Source organism: Corvus hawaiiensis, chromosome 1 (genome assembly GCF_020740725.1).
Source record: "Corvus hawaiiensis isolate bCorHaw1 chromosome 1, bCorHaw1.pri.cur, whole genome shotgun sequence".
Taxonomy (NCBI): domain Eukaryota; kingdom Metazoa; phylum Chordata; class Aves; order Passeriformes; family Corvidae; genus Corvus; species Corvus hawaiiensis.
Window position 1 is genome coordinate 92436696 of NC_063213.1, and position 22411 is coordinate 92459106.

Below are 22411 nucleotides of genomic sequence, written 5' to 3' on the forward strand. Positions count from 1 at the left end.
TCATCCAGTGTGGTTCCAGTTGCTCCCATTTACCCCCACTGTGGTTTCAATCTTTCCCAGTGCATCCCAGTTGCTCCCAGCATGTTCCCAGTCACTCCCACTTGCCCTGAGCTGCTTCCAGTGTGATCCCAGTGTCTCACAGCCACTCCCAGTCACCCTCAGTGCAGTCCCAGTTTCTCCAAGTAGGATCCAGTATGATCCCAGTCTCTCTCCGCATGGGCCCAGCTTCTCCCACCATGATCCCAGTTGGATGCCAGTTGCCCCCACCATGGTTCCAGTTGCTCTCTGTTCCTTCCAGTGTGATCCCAGTTGAACGTGGTTCAGTATAGTCCCAGTCACATCCCATATGACCCCAGTCCTTCCCAGCATGGTCCCAGTCATGCCCTGTTGCCCTCAGTGTAGCCCCATTTCTCCCCACCATGGTCCCAAGTGTTCCCATTGTGGTTCCAGTCGTTCCCAGTATGGTTGACAGACACTCCCAGTATATCCCAGCTGCCCTCAGCATGCTCCTAGTCATTCCCAGTCACTCCCAGTGGCCCTAGTAAGGTTCCAGTTATCCCAGTACAAACCAGTCACTGCCAGTGGTGCCACTGCTGGCATCCCCCAGCCCTCTCTGCGTTCCCCCTCGCGGCTCTCCAGGCTCTCGAGAGGAGCCCCAAGGGCTGCAAGTCCCCAGCCAGGGTCCCCAGCAAGGCCCAGTTTGGATCTGCAGCCCCCAATGTTCCCAGTTTCCCTCTCCTTTTCCCCGGGCCGGGTTCCCCCGCCCCCAGCGGGTGGGAGCAGCCGAGAGCCCCGCGCTGCCCATCCCGACCTGTCCCGGCTCCATCCCCGCTGCTCCCGCAGGCTGCGAGGGGCTCGGGAACGGGGCAGGAGGAGGAGGAGGAGGGATGGGAGAGGACCCTCAACAGCCTGGAGAGGGGCAGGGGGGACTCCTTGGAGCCCATCACCCCCAGCATTCCTAAGTGGGGAGATGGAAGAGGGGGGAGCTTTTTGGATTCCTGGGACTCCCAGCAGCCTGGGGAGGGCGGGGACCAAGTAGAGAGGGGGACCCCCAATACAAGCGTGACCCCCAGCAGCTGGGACAGGGGGGAACCCCGAACACCAAAGGGGAGGGGCCAGAGACAGGGAACTCCTGGGAGGCTTTTCCTGAGCAGGTTTTTATGGACACACGATGCCTGGTGGCTTCTAGAGATGGACTTGGGCAGAGGGACCTTCAAACTCAATGTGCTCATCCCTTGTTTTGCCCCAGACCAGGATTTCCCATTCCCAAACCTTGGCCAGATATAGGAGGAGGCTGCGAGGAAGAGGAAGATGCCCCGGGACCCCCAGGCAGGTGAGGAGGAAGTCACGGCCCCTTTCCCCTCTCTCCTGCTCCATCTCCCAGCCCAGCATCGCCCCTGGCTGCAGGACAACCCCGCTGCCGACGCCGTCCTGCTGGGGACGGACTGGGGGGATCTCCTTGCCCTTCCCTGTGGCACAGAGGCAAATCCCATCCTCTCCTTGTCCTTCCTCCCCAGACAAGGAGCTGAGGACGGAGCCCAGGGAGGACAAATCCCCGCAGCAGAACCTGGTGGAAGAGGCCGTTTTGAGCAGCTCCACGGAGCAGGAATCCAACAGGGAGGAAAAAGCGCGGAGATCCCGCAGGAGGAGGGGCGGCAAACGCAGCCCAGGGTGCTCTGAGGAGGACAGACCAACCCTGTGCCGGGAAGGCGGCCAGAGATCGAGCCAGAGCTCAGACCTGGTGGTCCATGAGCAGCTTCACAGTGGGGAGAAGCCCCACAAGTGTGGGGAATGTCGGAAGAGCTTCAGCACGAGCTCCCACCTGATCCGCCAGCGGAGGATCCACACTGGGGAGAAGCCATATGAGTGTGGGGAATGTGGGAAGAGCTTCTGCCGGAGCACCCGCCTGATCATCCACCAGATGATCCACACAGGGGAACGGCCCTATGAGTGTGGGGAGTGTGGGCAGAGCTTCAACACGAGCTCCACCCTGATCGTCCACCAGCGTATCCACACGGATGAGAGGCCCTACGAGTGTTCCGAGTGTGGGAAGAGGTTTCAGACCAGCTCCACTCTCCTCCTGCACCAGCGGATTCACACAGAGGAGAGGCCCTTCCGCTGCCCCGACTGCAGGAAGGGCTTCAGGGACAAATCCCACCTCGTCAGGCAGCGGCGCATCCACACCGGGGAGAGGCCCTACGAGTGTCCCCAGTGTGGGAAGAGCTTCTCCAGGAGCTCTCACTTGACCAGACACCAATGGAGGCACCGGTAAGGGAAGCCCTGCGAGTGCCCTGACTGCAGGAAGAGCTTCATCCTCTACTCCAACTTCATCCCCCAGCAGAGGACCCACGTTTGGCAGAGCCCTGGTGACCCACATTCCCCGTGATCCAGTTTGGGAAGAGCCCTGGCTGGTGCTCTCCACGTCCTCCTGGATCCCCGTAGGCACCTGGGTGAATGCAGGGGCTGGAACATCCATCGGGACTCTGACTGAAATCGGAAATTCATTGGGAAGAGCTGATTTGTTGAGTTTATGGCCCAAAAATTCTCTGCTCTGTCCAGTTGTTTCTTCTGGTGGCATCCAGCAATCCTGGATGATCTTGGAGGTCTTTTGCAACCTAAATAGTTTCCTGCTTCATCCTGTCAAAACAACCAAAATTAGGGTAGAAATAAAGGAATTCAACAAAGGTATCTAAAGCAGCACCATTTTCCCGGGATTTGGGGGTGAATTTGGGGTTGGTTCAGGGGAATATTCAGGAGGATTTGGGTGTTGTGAGGCCATGGGCTGGGCAGATGGGGCCACGATCTCGTAGTTGTGCTGGCAGAACGTGTCCACCTGAGCCTGTCTGTTCTCCAGGGCTTGCGGGTGTCTGTCCCAGTCCCTGGCCTGGGTCTCCCCGTTTGGGGTGTGCCCCCCAAAGTGCCCAAATCGCTGCTGAAGTGCCTGAGCTGCTCCCGGCTGGGGATGTTCCTGTCCACCAAGCTCTCCTGGTTGGTGCTATGGGGGGCTGGGAGGGGATTGAGGGGCTCGTGGGGGGATTGGGAGGGGCTTCTGTCACTCTTGATGGGCATTTGTGGTGCTTGGAGGGGGCTTTTGGGATTGTCTGTGAGGGAGTTTTGGGGATCTTGGCTGGGCTGTGTGTCTTGGAGAGAAGTTGGGTGGTTCTTGGGGTCATTTTTGTTGCAGGGAATGGTTGGGGGGGTTCCTGGCACAGAGCTGTGGGGTAGTTTGAGGGGTTTGGGAGTGGCTGTGGGGCTGGGAGGGGGTTTTGGGGCACTTGTGATCCCCCAGAGCCCCAAAACTGCCACCAGACCCTGCCCCCCAAGATGCTGCTGGGGTTTTGGGGGCTCCACGTTGGGGTTCATCCTCCCGGCACTGTGGGAGAAGGTGAGGGGTGTCCCCAGGGGCCGTGCGTGTCCCCCCCATAGCGTGTGTGACCCCCATCCCGGTGTCACCCCCTTTTCCCTCCCCACAGGGCTCCTGCCCCAGCCCCTGCTGCTGCTGGGAGGGAATTTGGGGAGGGGGCAGAGGGGGTGCGCAGCCCCCGCCGGGGGATGAACCCGGCCCAGCGCCTTCGGTCAGCACCGAGCTGGGTTTGGGGCTGCAGGAGGAAGAGGCCGAAGGGAAGCAGATCCTGCAGGGGGGACAGGGCTTGGGCTCAGGGCAAGGTCCTGCCCTGCACACCTGGCTCAGGTGTGAGCCTGCCCCGGGAAGGGAGCGGGACATTCCCATCCCCACGGATCAGGGCTGGGAGCAGCGCTGGGAGCACGGACATGGAAATACTGGGAGCAACTGGGACCGCACTGGGGGCTGAATTATCCCCCCAGCACCTTTCCAGGCTGCCCTGCGACCTGAGAAATGCTCGCTGGGCCTCGGCCTTGGCCAAGAGCCCCCAGGCTCAGCTGCTCTGAGCTCAGGCGCTGCCGCTCCTGCAGCCCGCCCAGGGCCGCCCTGCCTGTGCCGGGGCTGTGCTGGAATTCTCTGCTGCTGCTGGGCCACTCGGGGGGCCTGGCCCAGCAGGAAAGGTGACCCTGAGCCAGGAGCTTTCCTTGGCCGCAGCAAAGCCTCGGCACGGAAAGACCTTCCCAGCGCTGTGCCCTGGGCCGGGAGGGATTGTGCCACCAGAGCTGTCCCTCCATTTCTTCTGCCAGGCAGCTCTAGGACATGGAAAGTGGAGAAGCCAGAGCTGACTCTCAGCTTTCCGCAGTCCTCCAGAAGGATCCTGTGTGGGAAGCACCCTGGGAACAGGGTTTCTGTGCCAGGGCAGGGGAATTCAGAGCCCTTTCCTCCCCCGTGGGCCAAGGCTCTGGCCCTGGCCCTTTGCAATGGCCCTGCAGCTGCCAGAGGGGCCTTTTTGGCTCAGCTGAGAGCAGTCCTGCTGCAAGGCTGTCCTCGAGCTGCTTGGGCTGCAGATGTGCCCAGGGAATGCTCATTGCTTGCAGTCTCAGGCGCTGTGGGTGTGCAGGTGTAACTACTGCAGGAGGGAACAGCTCTGCTGGGGGCAGTTCTCTTTTTCTTGGTGTGTTTTTTATGTTGAATGAACGTTCCCTGCCAGCTCTGGGCAGAGCTCTGTACCTGTATGTGCCACTTGTCTGTGGCACTGTGGCTCAGGAGGTGGCCAAGGGGAGCTTGGCCGAGGTGTGGGCAGAGGAATGGCCATCAGGCCAGGCTGGGGGGTCAGCGGCCGGTCAGTTGCGTTGCGTGGCCGCGGCTCTGGAGGCTTGTGTGGGAGCGTGTGCAGGGATGGAAGGCTGGGGCTGCCGCCGCTGTGTCCCAGAGCCGGGAAGGCCGGGGCTGGCCCGGCCCTGGCCCGGCCCCGCCAGCTCTGCCAGCTGCCGGCGGGGACACAAAGGGCAGCTCCGAGCTGCGGCCGCTGCGCTGCGGCCGCACAAACGCAGCGCCCGCAGAGCTCCAGGGCAAGGTGCTAGCCCTGGCTCGGGGCTGGGCCGGGGCCAGCGGCAGAAAATCAACTTGCAGCTTGGGCCCCGCAGCAGGGAGGAGCAGCAATTGCTGGCTGAGAGAGACTCTTGCCAAGGGCCTGCGGGGCCGGGCCCCAGGGAACGGCTTCCCGCTGCCCGAGGGCAGGCTGAGATGGGATGTGGGGCAGCAATGGTTCCCTGGCAGGGCGCTCAGGGCCTGGCACAGGCTGGCCCAAGAAGCTGCGGCTGCCCCCGCATCCCTGCAAGTGTCCCAGGCTGGCTCGGCCACTGGGGCTTCCTGCCCAGGAGGGCTGGGCTGGGCTGGGCTGGGGCTGCTGAGGGCAGGATGGGCTCTGGCTGAGCCAGCTGAAGGCTGGGCATGATGAGGCCGGGGGGACCCTGTTGCTGAGTGGGTTCTGGGATACCCCCCATTCCTGAAGGGGTGTCAGGGTATGTCCCATTCCTGAGGCAGTTTTGGGGTCCCCCCAATGCTTCGGGAGGGGTTCTGAGAGGGGGGCTCTGGCACTTGGAAGTGGGACCTATTGGTAGGGATCCGGGGAGCCCATTTTGAGAAGGATGCTGCAGTTTCTGGCAATGTTTAGAGGTTCTGAATGGCCTGTGGGGCCCTGGCTCTCATTTTGGGACTTGAGGTGAGCCCATGGGCACAGCGAGGCATGAGGGGATGTTCCAACCTCTGATTTTGGATGGAAGGATTGAGCGGGTGCCTCCAAAAAACTCAATGCCAGCCCCAATGTGTCGATGGCAGCCCCAAATGGCTCGATCCGTCAGCCCCAAGCCCCGTGTGTGGGGAGTCAGGAACCACAGAAGGGGAATTGGTGTCCAGGAGGGGTGGGATGGGATGGGGTGGGGATGGCATTTTGGGGGTGGGATGAAGTTTGGGAGTGATGGGGTGGTTTGGGCACTTGGCGTGTGTCACTCCAGGGAGGGAAAGCAGGAGCCGCTTTTGGGGAGGCTCCTGCTTCTTTTTGGCAGTTTTGGGGCCTCTAAGTGTCTTCTGGGAGGTTTCAGGGAATTTGGGGAAGGTGATGTAAAGCCCCTGCAATTTGGGTGGCTGAGGTGAAGTTCCCCACATTTTGGGAGGGTGAGGGGACCCCAGTTGGGAGGGGATCCTGCTGCTTTGCACCCCTTCAATGGGCTTGAGAGGGAAGAAAGAGAGAAAGAAAGAGAGAAAGAGAGAAAGAAAGAGAGAAAGAGAGAAAGAAAGAGAGAAAGAGAGAAAGAGAGAAAGAAGGAGAGAAAGAGAGAAAGAGAGAGAGAGAGAGAAGGAGGGAAGGAAGGAATTCGGAAGGAAGGAATTCAGAAGGAATTCGGAAGGAAGGAAGGAATTCGGAAGGAATTCGGAAGGAATTCGGAAGGAAGGAAGGAAGGAAGGAAGGAAGGAAGGAAGGAAGGAAATCAAAAGACAAAAATCAACAAGAAAATGAAAAAAAGGAAGAAAAAAGAAAATAAGAAAGAAGGAAAGAAAGATTCATTAACGTGAAACCAACAAGAAAATAATTTTTTTAAAAGACAAAAACAGAAGGAAGAAAGAAACAAGGAGAGAAAGAAAGACACAAGAAAAAATAAAAGAAAAAATAAATAAGGAAGGAAAACAGAAAACAACAAAAAAACCAGGAAAATAGAAAGAAAAAAGGTAAAAGAATGAAGGAAAAAAACTAAAAGAAATCAACAAGAAAATGAAAAAAGCAAAGAAAAAGAAAAGATGAAAGAAAGACTCAATAACGTGAAACCAAGAAGAAAAATGAAGAGAAGGAAAGAAGAAAGCAACAAGAAACAATATTAAAAAAACACATTAAAAATGAAGAAAGAAAGCAAGCAAAAAGATAATAAAAATGTAAGAAAGAATGGAAGAAAAAAAGAAAGACTAAATAACATGAAACCAACAAAAAAATAAATGTTAAAAAAAGTCAAAAAAAGAAGAAAGAAAGAAAGAAGGGAGAAAGAAAAGAAATAAGAGAAAGAAAGACCCGAGACAAAAGAAAAAAGGCAAAAAGATTAAAAAATGAAAGAGAAAATCGAAAGACAGAAATCAACAAAGAAAATGAAAACACGGAAGAAAAAAAAAAGAAAGAAGAAAGGAAAAGCAACAAGAAACAAACAGAAGAAAAAAGCAAAAAGATATAAAAATGAAAGCAAGAAAGCAGGGAAAAAAGAAAAGAAGGAAGAAAGAAAGGAAATGAAAAGACAGAAATCAGCAAGAAAATGAGAAAAGGAAACAAAGAAAACCAGAAAGCAACAACAGAGAAAAAATAGGAAAAAGGAAGCAAAAGAATAAAAAATAAAAGGAAGAAAGGAAGAAAACAACAAGAACCAAAAAAAAGGAAAAAATAAAAATGAAGAAAGAAAGAAAGAAAGAAAGACCGTAAGTAAAAACACAGACAGCACCACGAAAAGGAAATAGAAAAGAAGAATCAGAAAGAGAAAGAAATAACATGAAACGTCAGAAATCAACAAGAACATGAAAAAAGAAAAGAAGAAAGAAACAAGGAAGAAAGGAAAAAAAGAACAAAAAGAAAGACACAAAGAAAAAAAAGAAAGAAGGCTAAAAAAGAAAGAAGAAACACAGAAAGCATCCAAAAAAAAGGACAAAAAGAAAAGAAAATTAAGAAAGAAAAGATTGAAAACTAAAAGTAATCAACAAGAAAATGAAAAAAAGCAAAGAAAAATAGAAAAAGACTCAATATTGTGAAAGCAAGAAGCAAAATTTTTTAAAAAGGGAGAAAGAAGAGAGAAAAAAGCAAAAAAAGAAAAAAATGACAGAAAGAAAAACACGAGAAAAAAAAAAGTAAAAAAGAAAAGAAGACAGAAAGCAACAAAAAATAGGAAAAAGAAAGAAAAAGAAAAGAATGAAGAAAGAAAGAAAGCTCAAAGTAATCAAGAAGAAAATGAAAGAAGTGAAGAAAAATAATAGATTAAAAAAAGAAAGGCTCAATAACGTGAAACCAACAAGAAAAATGGGGAAACAATGAAAGAAATAAGAAAGCAACAAGAAACAATAAAAAACTAAAAAAAAGAAGAAAGAAAGGAATAAAAAAGCAAAAAGATCATAAAAATGAAAAACAAAAAGGAAGAAAGAAAGAAAATCAGAAGACAAAAATTAACAAGAGAATGAAAAAAGTGAAGAAAAAAGAAAAAAGAAAGACTCAATAACATGAAACCAACAAGAAAATAAATGGAAAAGAAGACAAAAACAGAAGAAAGAAAGGAACGACGAAGAAAGAAAAAAAGAAGAGAAAGACACAGGACAAAAGAAAACAAAAAAATGAAAGAAAGCAAAAAAGAAGAAAAAGCAACAAAAAAAAGGAAAAAGGGAAAAAAAAGGAAGAAAGCAACAAGAAACAAAAAAGGGAAAAGGCCATTAAAAATGAAGAAAAAAGAAAGTAAAACCACAGAAAGCAACAAGAAAAGGAAAAAGAAAAGAAGAAAAATAGAATAGAGGAAAAGTCAGAAATCAACAAGAAAAGGAAAAAAGAGAAGAAAAAAGAAAAGAAGAAAGAAAGAAATTAACAAAGTAAATACCATGAAACCAACAAGAATATGAGAGGAAAAAAAGAAAGAAAAATCAAGAAGAATGAAACAAGGAAGAAAGGAAAGAAGAGCAAAAAAGAAAGATGGAAGAAAAAATAAATGAGAAAAGAAAGAAAGCAAAGAGAGAAAGAACAAAGCAAAAAAAACAAAGGAAAAAGAGAGAAAACAGATTTAAAAATGAAGAAAGAAAGAAAGAAAACTGAAAGAAATCTACAAGACAATGAAAAAAGGAAAGAAAAATAGAAGAAGAAAGACTCAATAACGTGAAACCAAGAAGAAGCACGATGTAGCGGGTTGGGTTTGTAACCGGGCGGAAACACCAATTTCGTGTCGTGGTTTGGCCCAAAATACTCATTACTGTTTATCTTCTGCGAGATAAGAATGAGGAGAAACGCAAAGCAGGCACCAAACTTGAAAGAATATAAAGAAGTTTATTAACAGACCTAAAAGAGGGGAAAAAATTCTACCACACCTTCAGAACTCTCCTCCTCCCCCCCCTCCTTCCTCCCTTCTCCCACTGACAATGGAAAAAGACAACCCTTGAGATGTTCAGTCTGTTACCACTTCCATAATAACCTTGTTCAGTCCATTTAGAAAGAGAAGTCTCTTCTTGCTCGTGCTATGAAAACATTATCACAACGAGCCAGCCGCTCACTTCCAAATACTGTTCAGTCCGTTTAGGAAGAGGAGTCTCTCTGCTCGCATGTGAGTCCCTTCCCCCGACTTGCAGCTTTTCCCGCAACTGCTTTCGAGGGTCCACTCTTGAAGTTTTTGGGGTACAATTTTAAGGTTGAGCCGTTCAGAAACAAAAACAGAGGCCCTTCTCCTTCCCTGGGAGCAAAGGGTCTTCCTCATCTTCATCTTTAGGACTATCTCTGGGAGCATCTCTAGGGACTGAGGTTTTCTCCTTTGGAAAAAATGTTTGGAGCAAAAGTCCTCATCTAGTTCATTTCTCCCTGTCCAAACTTCTCATGAAATTACAGCTGCGTCAGCATCTGCCTATCTCAGCGCAGGTGCTTTTGCTTACGAGTTGAGCACTCCACCCCCTATATCTTCATGAAATTACAACGGGATACTCTGCTCTATCATAGCTTCACAACAGAATTTCAGCTTTAAGCATCTCCTCTTTCTCTTCCCTCAGGTTTTCAGCTCTTCACAGCACTAAAAGGGTTAATCTCACCTCGGCCTTGCAGCTTTGCAGCTGGAATGTTGAATGCTTCTTATCGCAGTGGAGAGGGGGGAGAGCCGAGCCGCTCCGGCTGCCCACGGCAAGGCAGTGGGGGGGGTTCCACGGCTGGAACAGGTCCATCGACTCCAGGATGGCCATGGCCCAGCCCGGCCTGGCCTGAGCAGGGCCTGGGCGGGCCCGCTGGCCCCCACACGGGGCCCGCAGCCACCTGTCCCAGCGCCGGAAACGAGAGAGAGCTTGGGGGGGAGTTTGTCTATTCTTAAGTGTGGATCACAGAGGCGGTCACAAATTTAAGTGGCTTAAAGAATTGTCCATATTCAAACTGGCCAGCTGATAGATTCTATCAGGTCCCAGAGGAAACTGTAAGCACCCCTTAGCAAGGACATCCCTTCCGGGACTATGCTTGCTAACCTATGACACACCACAAGCCATTTAGAACCCCCCAAAAGTGGTGGAAAGCATCAGGATCCTCCCAAAAAAGTGATCACCTCCACCTCCTAAAATGACTGGGAAATCTCCCAGAGCCGTTTATATCCCCCGCCAAAATTGGTGGAAAGCAGCAGGATCTACCCTAAAATGGGCTCCCCATGTCCTTCCCCGTGGGGCCAAGTGCAAAAGCCAGGTGTGTCCCCCCTCCCAGTAACACATCCCTCAGGACTGGAGGGTGTTGTAATGTGTGTGAACCCTGTTAGTGTGCCCCAGCCAAACCATCTTTAGTGATTCTTATCAGAGCCACCAGGAATGCATCAAGGTAACTGAAATGTAAGCAGCGCTCAATTGGGAAAGAAGAAGCTGAGAAGCAGAATACCAAGGCAGTGAGAAATAGATAAAGAAGGACTGTGCTGCACTGGACTAGAACCAATCCTGTTTTCTGAAAAGTGTGTGCAGAACGCGTGGACAAAATCGAGGGACCAATCAAGAAGTGCGTGATCGTGTGCACAGCAGTTGCAAAATGCATAAGTAGAGTGCAATGTAAACAATAAAATGTCTTCTGTGGAATCATATTGGTTTGTTGTTCAGAAATCCTGAGCTCCTGCATGCTGGTGACCTCGCAATGTGATAAACGCTGCGATAATGAAGCAGACCGGACCCTTTGGATTCTGAAGGGGGTCTGTGGAGTGAAAAGGCAGGAGGCCCCGGTCGGAGCCTGCCGCGGCTGGACCGTGGAGGGGAGAGTCGGAGGACGGCTCCGTTGGAGTTGGGGGAACCGAAGAAAGCTCCTGGGGAAAGCACTCTGGAAAATGTACGCTGCAGCGGGTGCACCCGAAGAGGTGAGAGGCCTGGGGCAGGAGGATGGGGAAGGGTCTGTCGAAAGAGGAGCGGGCCACGTTCAGGGTCCTCCAGCACATTGTCTTTGAGAGAAGCATGACCCGGAGGTCTTGAAAAGACTGTTAAGATGGGGTCAGGAGAGAGGATTTTTTGCCACCCATGGGAGCGTTCTCAGCACTCTTGAGTGGGAAAGGCTGGGAATCACTCTTTGGGACACCATAAGCGATGGATTAAAAGAGACTAAGGGGCTTAGTACATTATGGAAGTTAATAATAATGGCGCTGAGGCAAATAGAGGCAGAAAAAACAGCTGCGGTAGGGGCAGCAGCCTGTCTAGAGCCAGGCAGTCCCGCGGCTGCCTTTCCGACGTAAGCACGAGAATTCTTTGGGGGAGTAGACGCAGTTATACCGTCCCTGCCTTCTGCACCCGCAGAGACGGAGTTACAGGCTCCGCAGCCCGCACTGGAACCAGAGAAAATGGGAGTGGATGAGCTCCCCTCTCCGCAAGCACCAGAACTGCCTCGGAGGTGTCCCGTGGTGTCCCCCAAAGAGTTAACTTTAGCACTGGGGGGGCGTGTGTGTCCCCCGCTACCCCCATCGCCGTCTGCCTCACCGCGGCTTAGCCAGAGCGGGGATTGCAATGCGAAGGGCGGGTGTTCAAAGGCAGAGCGATTGAGCCGCTTTGAGAACACAAGCGGCAGGAGAAAGAAAGAGAAAACCAGAAACTGTTACTGGTGGCGGAGGGGAGAAAGAATCCTGAATCAGCTGCTGAATGTGTGTCGCGGTGCCGAGTTTTCGGCCGGCGTTGGCCGCGGGGATCGCGGGCCCGGCTCCCCGGGGGCTGGCCCCGGTGGGGGTCCGTCCGCCCTGTGACTCCTGCCGAGGAAACAGTTTGGCGAACAGAGAAGGGGGGGAAACCGCGGGAGCGAGAAGGGAATGCGGGGAAATTCCAACCGGGGCAAAAGCTGGAGCGGAGCCGGGGAATGCGAAGAACGACTGATCCCCGGCTCAAAGGCCGCAGCGGAAAAAAGAAAGTCCTGCCCGCGGCTCCCCAAGCCGCCCTGCTTCCGACAATCCTGCTCGGCGGTGGCAGGGAATCATACGGGAGGCTTTGATTGAGGGTGAATTTATTGCACAAGCGTTCCCGGGAATTGCTGCCCCCGGTAATCCGAACCAACGCCAGTGGGCGGGGCTCAGTTGGAAGCTCGTCCGAGAAGGACAAAAAGCTGGGATGCAGTATGGATTAACCAAGCCAGACGTGCAAACTTTGTTGCACCATATTTTTACTAGTGGTTTAATGACTCCGTTTGACTGTAGAAAGCTGGCAGAAATCTTTTTGAAAGCCACACAGAGACTGCTATGGCAAGCGGGTTGGGAAAGGCGTAGAGATGGTGCCGTGATTGAAAATCTTGAGCTCCTGCAGGAGGGTGCCCCAAAACCTCCTCAGTGACGGGACCCCTTCAAACCTCTTCAGCCCAACATGTGTCTGTCTCATCCCAGATCCCATCCCAGCCATCCTCCCTCTCCCAAATACAGCCCCGTTCTTAGGGGGGTAGAGCTGCTTCAGGAGGCATCGGTGAGTGCAGGGGATCCTTTATCCCCCTCGTGCAGCTCCAAGGTCCCGAGGGCAAAGCCCTGGTTTCTAGGGCTGTGCCCGCTCCTCAAATCTGTCGGATTTAATACCTAAGTGTGGCCGGGACACGGCCCCGGGAGCTGCGCTAATGCCCGGCGGTGCCCGGGAGGGTCTGAGGGGAGGGGAGTTCATAAGGCCGAGGCGGCGGCAGCGGGAGCCGCGGGGCCCGGCCCGTGGGGGCGGCCGGGGGTGAAAAGTGCGCGGCGACCCCAGCGCGGTGCCCGAGGGCTGAGCGGAGCTGGTCGGGAACAAGCCCCGGAACCCCCCGGTGCCCGAGGGCTGAGCGGAGCTGGTCGGGAACGCCCCGCTCGTCTCCGCCGCTCCAAGCCGCTTTCCCGGCTCCGGCTGCCGCCGCCGCCCGGCCCCGGCGCGGTCCCGCGGGGTCGCCGCTCGAGGCGCAGCTGGAGGGGCTCGATCCGGGCCGCGCCCCGCCCGTCCCTCGCTGCGGCTCCTTCAGTGACGCGGGGCGGCCGAGAGTCCTTGGGGCGGCTCCAGAAGACCCCAGAACTGCCCCCGGCTGCGGCTCTTTCGGTGACACGGGGCGGCCGAGAGCCCCCGGTGCTGCCCCGACGGTCCCTCGGTGCGGCTCTTTCAGTCACGGGCAGCGGCCACTCCCGGTGCGGGGTTTGTGTTATTTTTTTATTCTATTCTCTAGAGTTTAGTCCATTCCAGCCTCCCATCCCAAGCCCCTCCAGTGCGGCTTTTTCACCACCGTCACCTCTCGCCGCTCTCTCGGTGCAGCTCTTCAGTGACGCGGGGCTGCGGAGATCCCCTGGTGAGGCTCTTTTCTTGTATTTTATTCCATTCTCTCTATTTTTTTGTTTTTCTATTCACACCTCTCACCCTCCTCGGCGCTGCCCTTCTGGCCACACCCGACAGCTCCCGTCCCGCCGTGCGGCTCTTCAGTGACACCGGGCCCCGCGGACATCCCGGTGCAGTTTTTGATTCTATTTTACTCCATTCTCTGTATTTTATTCTACTCACCTGTCCCTCGGTGCAGCTCCTTCAGACGCGGGCGGGGGAGACGCGTCTCGGTGCGGCTCTTTGATTGTTTTTATTCTCTTCTCTGTATTTCCTTTGGTTCCCAGCTCGCCCGTCCCGCGGAGAGACTCCTTCAGGGACCCGGCGCGGCAGAAACCCCTCGGGGCGGCTCCAGCAGAGCCCCGCCCGCCGCCGCTCCCCGAGGCCTCCCCGCTGCTCCCCGGCCATCGGACACCGCAGGCCGACCCGGCCCCTTCTTCCTCTTCTTCTTCCTCCTCCTCCTCCTCCTCCTGCCGGGATTCAGCCCCCGCCGCCGCCCGGCTCCTTCTGCCGCTCCTGCCCGGCACGAAGCGGCGGTGCCGCTGACGGGGCCGGAGCGCGGCTGCCCCGCGACTGCCCCGCGCCTCAGGGCCGGGCCGGGGAGTGACCGCACGGCTGGGGAGGGACCCCCCGCTGGACACGGCAAGGATTCCTGTCCCTCAGGGGGAAGCACGAACTCGCCGAAACTCCCATCCCTTCTCCGTGCGCCGCTGGCCAGAGGAGGGAGGGAAACGGCGATTGCTCTGGAGTTTCACATTCAATCCTTACAAAGCAGAGACACAGACGGAGCTCCGCTTTCAGCTTCAAACGAGGGAATCCAACGGGAGCGCTGGCGCTTCTGTAAGCTCAAGCTGTTCCACGATACTCGACACTTTAATTCTGGCCATAGGAAGCCCTTCAGCAGCCTATGCAACTCTCCCAGCCACTGGTTTCTGGCTCAGACCCAGCTCGGAGCTTGGACAAGAAACCCGACGTCCCAGGAGAAGAAGCTCTGCTGTTACTTTCTTTTTTCAGAGTTCTCTTTTATGATATTTTTGATATGATCTATATTTTACTGGGGTTTTATCTTTTTCTAAAATCTCGTGTTTATTCTCTCTTTGCCCCCTCCAGCCCTTGTCCCCCTCCCGGAGGTTTGTGGGGCGGTGCTGTCCCTCAGCCCTTCGTGCCCCAGCACCCGCGGCCGCTCCGGTGCCCTCAGGCCCCGGCTCGAAGCGAAACCACAAAACCCTCTGGAAAGAAAGCCGGTCTGGGGGAAAACCCTGCAGGGGGGATTGAATGCCACGGACAGCGATTGCTGAGAGTCGGAGATTCCAAACGCTCCAAGGGGCCGGAGGGAACCGCGCTGCGGCCTCGGGGCCTCCCTGGGGCACCGCGGGGACGCCCCCCCCCGAGCAGAGCGACTCTTCCCACCCCCCAAAATCCTCAGCTTTGGGTCAGCTGAGGAAAAGAGCTGGAAAAAGGGACTGGAAAGGGGCTGGAGCCCGAGGGGACCCCTCAGCCATGGCCCGGAGCAGCCGCAGGAAAATGCCCCGGAAACCAAGGAAATCGATGGAAGTAATGAGGAAGTTTTGAACTCTTTCCGCTGCTGTTTCCAGAAGGTCCCGGCCGAGTCCTGCTGGGAGGAGCCGGGGGCAGGGAGGGGCCTCAGGGCTTAACTGGGGAGAAAAGTTGAATTGGGGCATGGAAACTTTAATGGTGGGGAGAAAATGTGAACGGAGGGGATTTGAATGGGAGGGGATGATTTGAATTGGGCAGAGAAAATGAAGTGGGGGAGGAGCCCCCCAGCCCTCGGCTGTGCCCCGGAGGTGCTGCCAGCGGTTCCCCTGCTCCCACCCCCCGGGCTGGGGGCGCGGAGCTGCCGCTGCTCCCCGGGAATGCCACGGGATAAAAACTCCACTCAAGCTTTTATGTTCCCAGTCACTCCCAATAAGATCCCAGTTACCTCCAACATGGTCCCAGTTGTTCCCAGTCATGCCCTGTATGGTTCCTTTCACTCTCAGTCCCTCCCAATAGAGTCAGATAGGGCCCCAGTCACTTCCAGTATGAACCCAGCCACTCCCAGTCAGTCCCTCTGTGATGCCTTTTGTCCCATTATGGTCCCAGTTGCTCTAAGCATGATCCCAGTATGAGTCCAGTCACCCCCAGTATGATTCCAGGTAACTTCCCAGTAGGAGTCTGGTTTGATTCCTGTCACCCCCAGTATGATCCCAGTCACTCCCAGATAGTCCCAGAACTATGCCAGTCACTCCAACATGACCCTGTCACTCCAAGTATGATCCCAGCATGACCCCAGCATGGGCCAGCTGCTCCCAGGATGATCCCAGTTGCCCCCTGCATTTTTCCAATTGCGCCCTTTCACCACCATTGTGGTTCCAGTCACTCCCAGTACAATCGCAGTCATTCCCAGTACGATGCAAATCACTCCCAGTATATCCCAGCAGCACCCATTGGCCCTCAGCATGTTCCCAGTAGCCCTCAGTGTGGTCCCAATATATCCCAGTATAATCCCTGGTGCTCCAAATCTGGTCCTGCCCAGTCCCGGTCCTGGTCCCAGTGTATCCTGGTGTCCCATTCTGTCCTAGTCCATCCCATTCTGTCCCAGTCCATTCCGGTCCCTTCCCAGCAGCCGCTGCTGTTTCCCAGATCCTTCCCCCCCCACCCCCAAGCTGCCCCCCCGCCTCCCAAGATGCTGACGGGGATCGGGGGATTCGTGTTGGGCTTCATCTTCCTGGCGCTGGGGCTCGGCTTCTACCTGTGCAAGCAGGTGACGGGAGGGGCCCGGGGATCGTGCCCCCCCCTCCCCCGGAGCTCTGTGCTCCCCCGGGGCCCCCCTGCCCGGTGTCACCCCCTCTGCTCTGCCCACAGAGCTCCTGAGCCGCCGGCGGCCGCAGCCCCTCCCCGTGGCCTCGGGCCCGGCCGGGACCCCCCGCTCCGTCCCCGCGCTGATTTTGGGGGGTCGTGTGTCCCCCCCAGCCCCGCTGTCACTCTGCCCCCGCCCGGCTGCTCCCTGTGTTCCCAGGAAGGCTTCCCAGTTGGCCCCGGTCCCATTTATTGGGGAACAGTGGGAAGGGACTTTGAGGGATCCCGCGGGGGGACCGAGAGTGGAGGGGGCAGAACCGGCCCCAGGATGGATCGGGAATGGGGACCCCCGTGTGTGACCCCTGTGTCGCCCCCCCCGGGGGGTCCTTGGGAGGCACCTGAACCCCAAATCGGCAGCCAGCGAACCCCAAAGGCGCAGAGACCCCCCCCCTAAGCCGCCCCACAGCCCCCAAGGACCAACCAAAATTGCCCGCGAGTATCAGATAATCAGAGAAGGCGCGGAACAACCTTCAGCCAATCAGAGCGCGCGGCGCTGGTGACTCACCAGTTGCCAGGCAGACCCGCAGCGCCCAGCGCTCCCCACCCGGACCCCACCTGCGCCCCGCCTTGCCCCCAGCGCCCCCCGCCAGGGGAATTTGGGGAGGGGGCGCGTGGGGGACTCCCAGGCCGGGCCCAGAGCCCAGCCCTGCCCCAGCCCGACCTGTCCCGGCTCCATCCCGGCTCCTCCCGCCGAATGCGACCGCGCGGGGAAAACGGTGGGCCAAGGGTGGGCGCTGGGCCCGGGGGGAGCAGAAGAAGGGGTGGGGGAGGAGGAGAAGGAGAAGGAGGCATCTTTTAATGATATTTTATTGAGTCTCATTTTTTAGAGACCAGGATCAATTCTCCCCGGGCGTCGGGGCGAGTCCCTCAGGGCTGTGGGGCCCTGCTGCCGGCTCACCCCGTGCCAGCCCAGCGCCAGCGCTCAGCGGGGCTTTGGCTTCCCGTGCCCTTTCCCGTGTCCCCAGCCCAGCGTCACCACCCCCGTGTCCCCAGGTCGTGCCCCACCCCTCACCCCCTCCCCCTCTGTCGAGACATGGAGGATGAGAATTTCCCCACCATCCACCCCAAAGGTTCCCCCGAGGCCATTTCCTCTCGTGCTTTCCCTTGGGAGCAGAGCCCCAGCCCTCCTGGCTGCCCCCTCCTGTCAGGGACTTGGAGAGAGCCAGGTCCCCCCTGAGCCTCCTTTCCTCCAGGCTCAGCCTCCTCAGATCCCTCAGCTGCCCCTCAGAAGTCCTCCAGACCCTTCCCCAGCTCCATTCCCATCTCTGGACGTGCTCCAGCCCCTCCATGTCTTTCTTGCAGTTTGAAGCCCAATCGCTGCCCTGTCGCTGCAGGTGCCAAAACCCCAGGGAGACTCCTTGGAAATGGGGGTAGAGAGGAGCCCTTCAAAGGGAAACGGGTGCAAAAATGCTCCCAATGGCCGAGCGGGTTTGGTGTGGCTGCGGGAGGAAGAGATGCTCCGGGACTCCGCCACGGCCCCGGAGCGGAGCGGCCCGTGCTGCCCCGGGGCGCGCGGGGCTCGGCCGTGGGGCGCGCGGGGGGCAACGGACACACGGGCACCGGACACACGGACACGCGGACAAACGCTCCCAGCGCTTCAGCGGCAGCGGCAGCAGCGGCAGCAGCGGCAGCAGCACAAGAGCAGCAGAAGAGCAGCGAGTCCACGAACCCTCTGCGTCCCTTCTCCTGCTCCTCCTCTCCCTCTCCCGGTGTCTCGCACTCTCTCCCGCTCTCCCTTTCGTTCCCCAACCCCCCCTCCCGCGGCCTCCCTCTCCCCACGCCCGGCCGGGCCATGCCCCCGGCCCGCCCCCGGCCCCGGGCGGGGCTGCCCCCTCCCCGCCCCCGGGCGTCCCGCCGCGGTCCCGCCTCCGCCCGGCTCTCGCCGTCCTGGCTGTGGCGCTGCTGGGCGGGCATCAGTGCCTGGCTCCTGGGCACCATCGCCAGCCCCTGGCTCCGGCTGGCCCGACCCCGACCCCGACCCCGACCCCGACCCCGACCCCGACCCCGACCCCGACCCCGGCCTCGGCTCCTGCCGGGGCCCGCCGGGGACACAGGCGGTGCGGCCGCTCCCGCCGCCTCCGCAGCGTCTTCCCCGGCCCGAACTCCGCCGCTCTTGAGCGCGGCCGCCGGCCCCGAGCCGCCGGCGTCCGCTTCAAAAGAGCCAACATGTGGGGATGGCCGGCCCGGGGCGGTTGAGCGGCCCTCGGGGGCCGTTCCTGGCCCCGGGCCGAGCGCTGACGGCCGCGTCTCGCCGGCAGGGAAGGCGCAGCAGGGCCTGAAGGAGCGGTACCGGCTGGGTTCGCTGCTGGGGCGCGGCGGCTTCGGCAGCGTCTTGGCGGCGACGCGGCTCTCGGACGGCGCCCCGGTGAGTGGCGGGGCCGGCGGCGGGCGCGGGAGGCGGGGGACAAAGGAGGAGGAGAAGAAGCATGGGGCTCGGCAGGGCGGGCGGCGAGCTCAGCCCGCTGCTCCCCTTGCCTTGCAGGTGGCCATCAAACGTGTGCCACGGAACCGCATCCACCATTGGGGCCAGCTGGTGAGTGAGCGAGGGGCTCCGGGAGAAGCCGGGGCGCGACGGGCGGGGATGAGCCGAGGCCCGGCAGGGTGGAAGCCGCCAGGACGCCTCGAGGGAGAGCGGCCGTGGGGCCAGCGGAGCGCGCAGAGCGTCCCCGGCTGGCTGAGGGCTTGCCGAGCCCCGGCACGGCATCGGCCCCGCTGACGGCATCGTGCTCCTCCCACAGCCCGGCGGCACCCGAGCACCACTGGAGATCGTGCTGCTGGACAAGGTGTCCGCTGGCTTCCCTGGCATCGTCCAGCTCCACGAGTGGCTGGAGCTCCCCAAAAACGTGGTGATGGTGCTGGAGCGCCCGGAGCGGTCTCAGGACCTCCTTCACTTCATCTGGGCACGGGGCTTCCTGCGCGAGGAGGTGGCGCGGCACCTGTTCCGCCAGGTGCTGGAGGCCGTGCGGCACTGCACCAGCTGCGGGGTCCTGCACCGGGACATCAAACCGGAGAACATCCTGGTTGACCTGGCCACCGGGCAGGCCAAACTCATTGACTTTGGCTGTGGCACCTACCTGCAAGCCGCTGCCTACACCAGCTTTGCAGGTGAGCCCATGCAGGGGGAGGCTCCTGGTAGCGGCATCTCACAGCCCAACATCTCACAGCCCAACATCTCTCGGCCCAAGCCGGCTGTGGCAGGGGGGATTCTCCCTTTTGCTGCCAGTCATGGCAGCCGGAGTCTTCAGCCGAGCTGCTTTTGAGCGGCGCTGGCTGAGGGGCCATCTTCCAGCCCTGCTGGCAGCCTTTGCCAGCCCCTCTGCCCAGGACTGGCGCTGGGGCTGGGGCAGCCAGCGCCACAGAAACACCCGTGTGTGGGGGTAGCAGAGAGGGGGGGCCAGAACCTGTGCTCCAGCCCGTTTGGTGTGCAGGCGAGACAGGGCTCGGACTGCTCTGCTGCCCGTGCTTGCCTTGGCTTAAGAATGGTTTCTGGGGCAGTGCAGGCAGGGAGGATGAAAGCGTGGTTTTTCCCCAGCACGGAGTGGGTTTTTCCTTTGCATGGAATGCTCGGGCCTTGCCAGGGCTTCCGCTGCCCTCTTGCGACACCAGCGGCTTCTTTTCCAACCCCCAGTTTGTACACAAGCCCCAGGTGCTGGCGAGAGGGCAGCGGGTCACGCCGCGTGCCGCTGGTGCGGCCCCCCCATGCCCAGGGATGCTGGGGCGAGGCTCTGGGAGCAGGCAGCGTCCCCCTGAAGAACTCCATCTCTATTCCATAGGAACACCGTCCTACAGCCCCCCGGAATGGACGCACCTCGGCTGGTACCACGGCGAGGCAGCGACCGTCTGGTCCCTGGGCATCGTGCTGCACCAGATGGTCTGCGGGGAGCACCCTTTCAGGAGGGGCTGGAACAGCACCTGGGGCCGGCTCTCGCTCCCACGACAGCTCTCTCCAGGTGGATCCTCGTCTCTGCAGCACGGGGGCAATAGCAGTGCTGGGAGACAGCAGCGGGCTCAGGAGCATCCCATACTGACAGCTGCTGAGGAGGTGGCAATGTCCTGCTCCCCTCCAAAAGAAAGAATTGATGGCAAAGTTTAGGCACAGCCCTGAGCACACGCAGCACGGCCTGGCCATGGCAAGAGTGGGGCAAAGCGGACAGGAGCCTTCTGCAACTGACTGGTGCTTTCTGCTTTCTCTCCGCAGAGTGCCAGGATCTCATCCGACGGTGTTTATCCGTGCTCTCCTCGGAAAGGCCCTCATTAGAAGACCTGTCCTGTGATCCTTGGATGCAGGATATTCACGTGCCATAGGAGAAGGGAGAGAGCCACACGCACGCTTTGATCCAGGGAGCCGGTGAGTTCCAGCTGCACACGTGCCTTGGCAAGAGGCAGCAAAGAAAGGCAGAGTTTTTGTCCTGCCTGAATCGCCGCGCAGGGCTCCTCAGCTGGGCACGCACAGCCCTGCTGCTGGAGCTGAGCTGCTCTTCCCAGCACTGGTGGCCCCCATGCCAGCTGCTTTTGCTTGTCCTGCTTCAGCGACAGCCGGGGCCCTGGGCAGAGCACTGACAGCCTGCTCCAGCCCCAGGGAAGAAGAAGCCCCTGGAGAAGCTGTGCCAGGTGCGGCTGCTGCTGCTGGAGACATGGAGGGTGACATCAAGGATGACAAGCTCTTCCTCCACCTGGCAAGCTGAAGATGATGGACTTCAATTGTGGCACCTTCTCCAAAGCCAGGCTCCACAGCGAATTTGCAGATGAGTCCACACGCAGGGGGATGCTCCCAGATTTGTGCATTGCACAGCCTGGCCGGGAATCAAAGGTTCCCCCCTTTGCTGGGGCGGATGCAACCAATTCTTCAGTCGGCTGCCAAGCTGCTTTTTGGCAGGGCTGGGGGGATAGGCTGGGCTGGTTTTGAACTGGGAGTCTGCTCCTGGCCCTGCCAACAGCCCCCAGCACCCACCGTGGCCCGCGCTTGGGCTGGGGCTGGGGCAGCCAGCCCGACACAAACAAAGCCCCATGGTGGGAGCAGAGGTTGGACACCAGAAGCTGTGCATGGGCTGCTTTGCTCAGCAGGCAAGGAAGGGCTTGGGCTACTCCACTGCCCTTGTTCACTTTGGGCTCAGCATGACTTTTGGGGGCAGTGCAGGGGGAAGGGAGAAAGTGTGGGCTGCCCTGGCCCGTGGGTGGGTTTTTCCCTCGCATGGCGGGCTTGGGCCTTCCTCAAGGCCCCAGCAGAGAGAAGATTTTTTTACCTTTTTCCTTGTTTCCCCTTTTTGTCTGTAATCTCTTTTCATTGATTTATGGTTTGTTTTTCCAAAGGAAGCATTCTAGGTGGTGTCTGGTCTGGATGGGGAAGTGCTTGGGAGCAGCTGCGGCGTGGGTGGGACGTGCCCTTGGAGAAGGCTGAGGACACCATTTGGGAGCAGCTTTTCTTCTGGCGGCTGGAGGCGTGAGGTGGGTGCCCGTCCTCTTGGCACGGCTGGGATAAGGGCTTTTGGGAGACGGCAGCGAGCGCAGCAGCATCCCGCTCTGGGCAGCTGCTGAGGAGGTGGCTGTGCCACGGCCGGCTGCAGGCTGGGCACGTGTCCTGCCCTCCTGCTCTCCTGCCAGAGGCAGCAATGCTGGGCAGCTTTGGGCAGCGCTCTGAGCACGGCCAGCACGGCCTGGGCACCGCGGGTGGCTGGGACAAGGGGGATGGGAGCCTTCAGCTGACGGGTGCTTTCTGCTTTCTCTCCTTGCAGCCCAGCTCTGTGGATGCTGAGGCTGCTCTGGGCTCTGCCAGGGCTCTGCTGGGGCTCAGCCCCGGGGCCACGAGAAGCCAAAGAAGAAACGCTGTGACCTGCAGCAGAGACGTGCTTGAGCAGCTCGGCAGTGCAGCTCAAGTTTGCAGAGCGTGCACCTCCAGGGGAAAATATGACACCCCCCAATAACAAACTTGTTCAGTAACTTCTGAAATGAAATCAGTCTGGGATGACCCTCAATGACATTTTTCAGCTTGCTCAAGCTGAAGCTCAGCCCTTCTCTGAACAGTTCTGTCCTCCACCTGCCTTTTGCTCCACAAGTGCTCCCTCTTTCCCCCAGTGAGTTCCCAGCTCACGGCAGTCCCCATTGCACTGTAGCCTTCCTTGATGCCCCTGGTCATGAGGAAGAGTGAGCCCCAGGTTTAGGGACTCATGTTGTCACTGGCTGAAGAACAGCAATGTC

At 57.4% G+C, this 22411-nt stretch overlaps 2 protein-coding genes and 1 long non-coding RNA gene across 3 annotated transcripts; all 3 read left to right on the top strand.

Moving 5' to 3' along the window:
- Positions 1-307: 307 nt before the first annotated feature.
- LOC125330352 (zinc finger protein 436-like) lies at positions 308-2568 on the top strand. The gene is made up of 2 exons (XM_048313392.1): positions 308-1333; positions 1518-2568. The coding sequence occupies exons 1-2, from the start codon at positions 1312-1314 to the stop codon at positions 2270-2272; spliced, it is 777 nt and encodes a 258-aa protein (XP_048169349.1). The 5' UTR covers positions 308-1311; the 3' UTR covers positions 2273-2568.
- A 13475-nt stretch (positions 2569-16043) lies between these two features.
- LOC125334597 (serine/threonine-protein kinase pim-1-like) lies at positions 16044-19299 on the top strand (the record flags this gene model as incomplete). The annotated part of the gene is made up of 5 exons (XM_048321612.1): positions 16044-16121; positions 17044-17209; positions 18301-18581; positions 18699-18749; positions 18955-19299. Coding segments are annotated over exons 1-5 (921 nt in total), but the record flags the coding sequence as incomplete, so codon positions are not given.
- Positions 19300-19302: 3 nt separating this feature from the next.
- On the top strand, positions 19303-20783 carry LOC125330400. Its single transcript, XR_007205499.1, has 4 exons — positions 19303-19321; positions 19990-20166; positions 20415-20564; positions 20747-20783. It is a non-coding gene; the product is annotated as an uncharacterized LOC125330400 (long non-coding RNA).
- The last annotated feature ends 1628 nt before the right edge of the window (positions 20784-22411 follow it).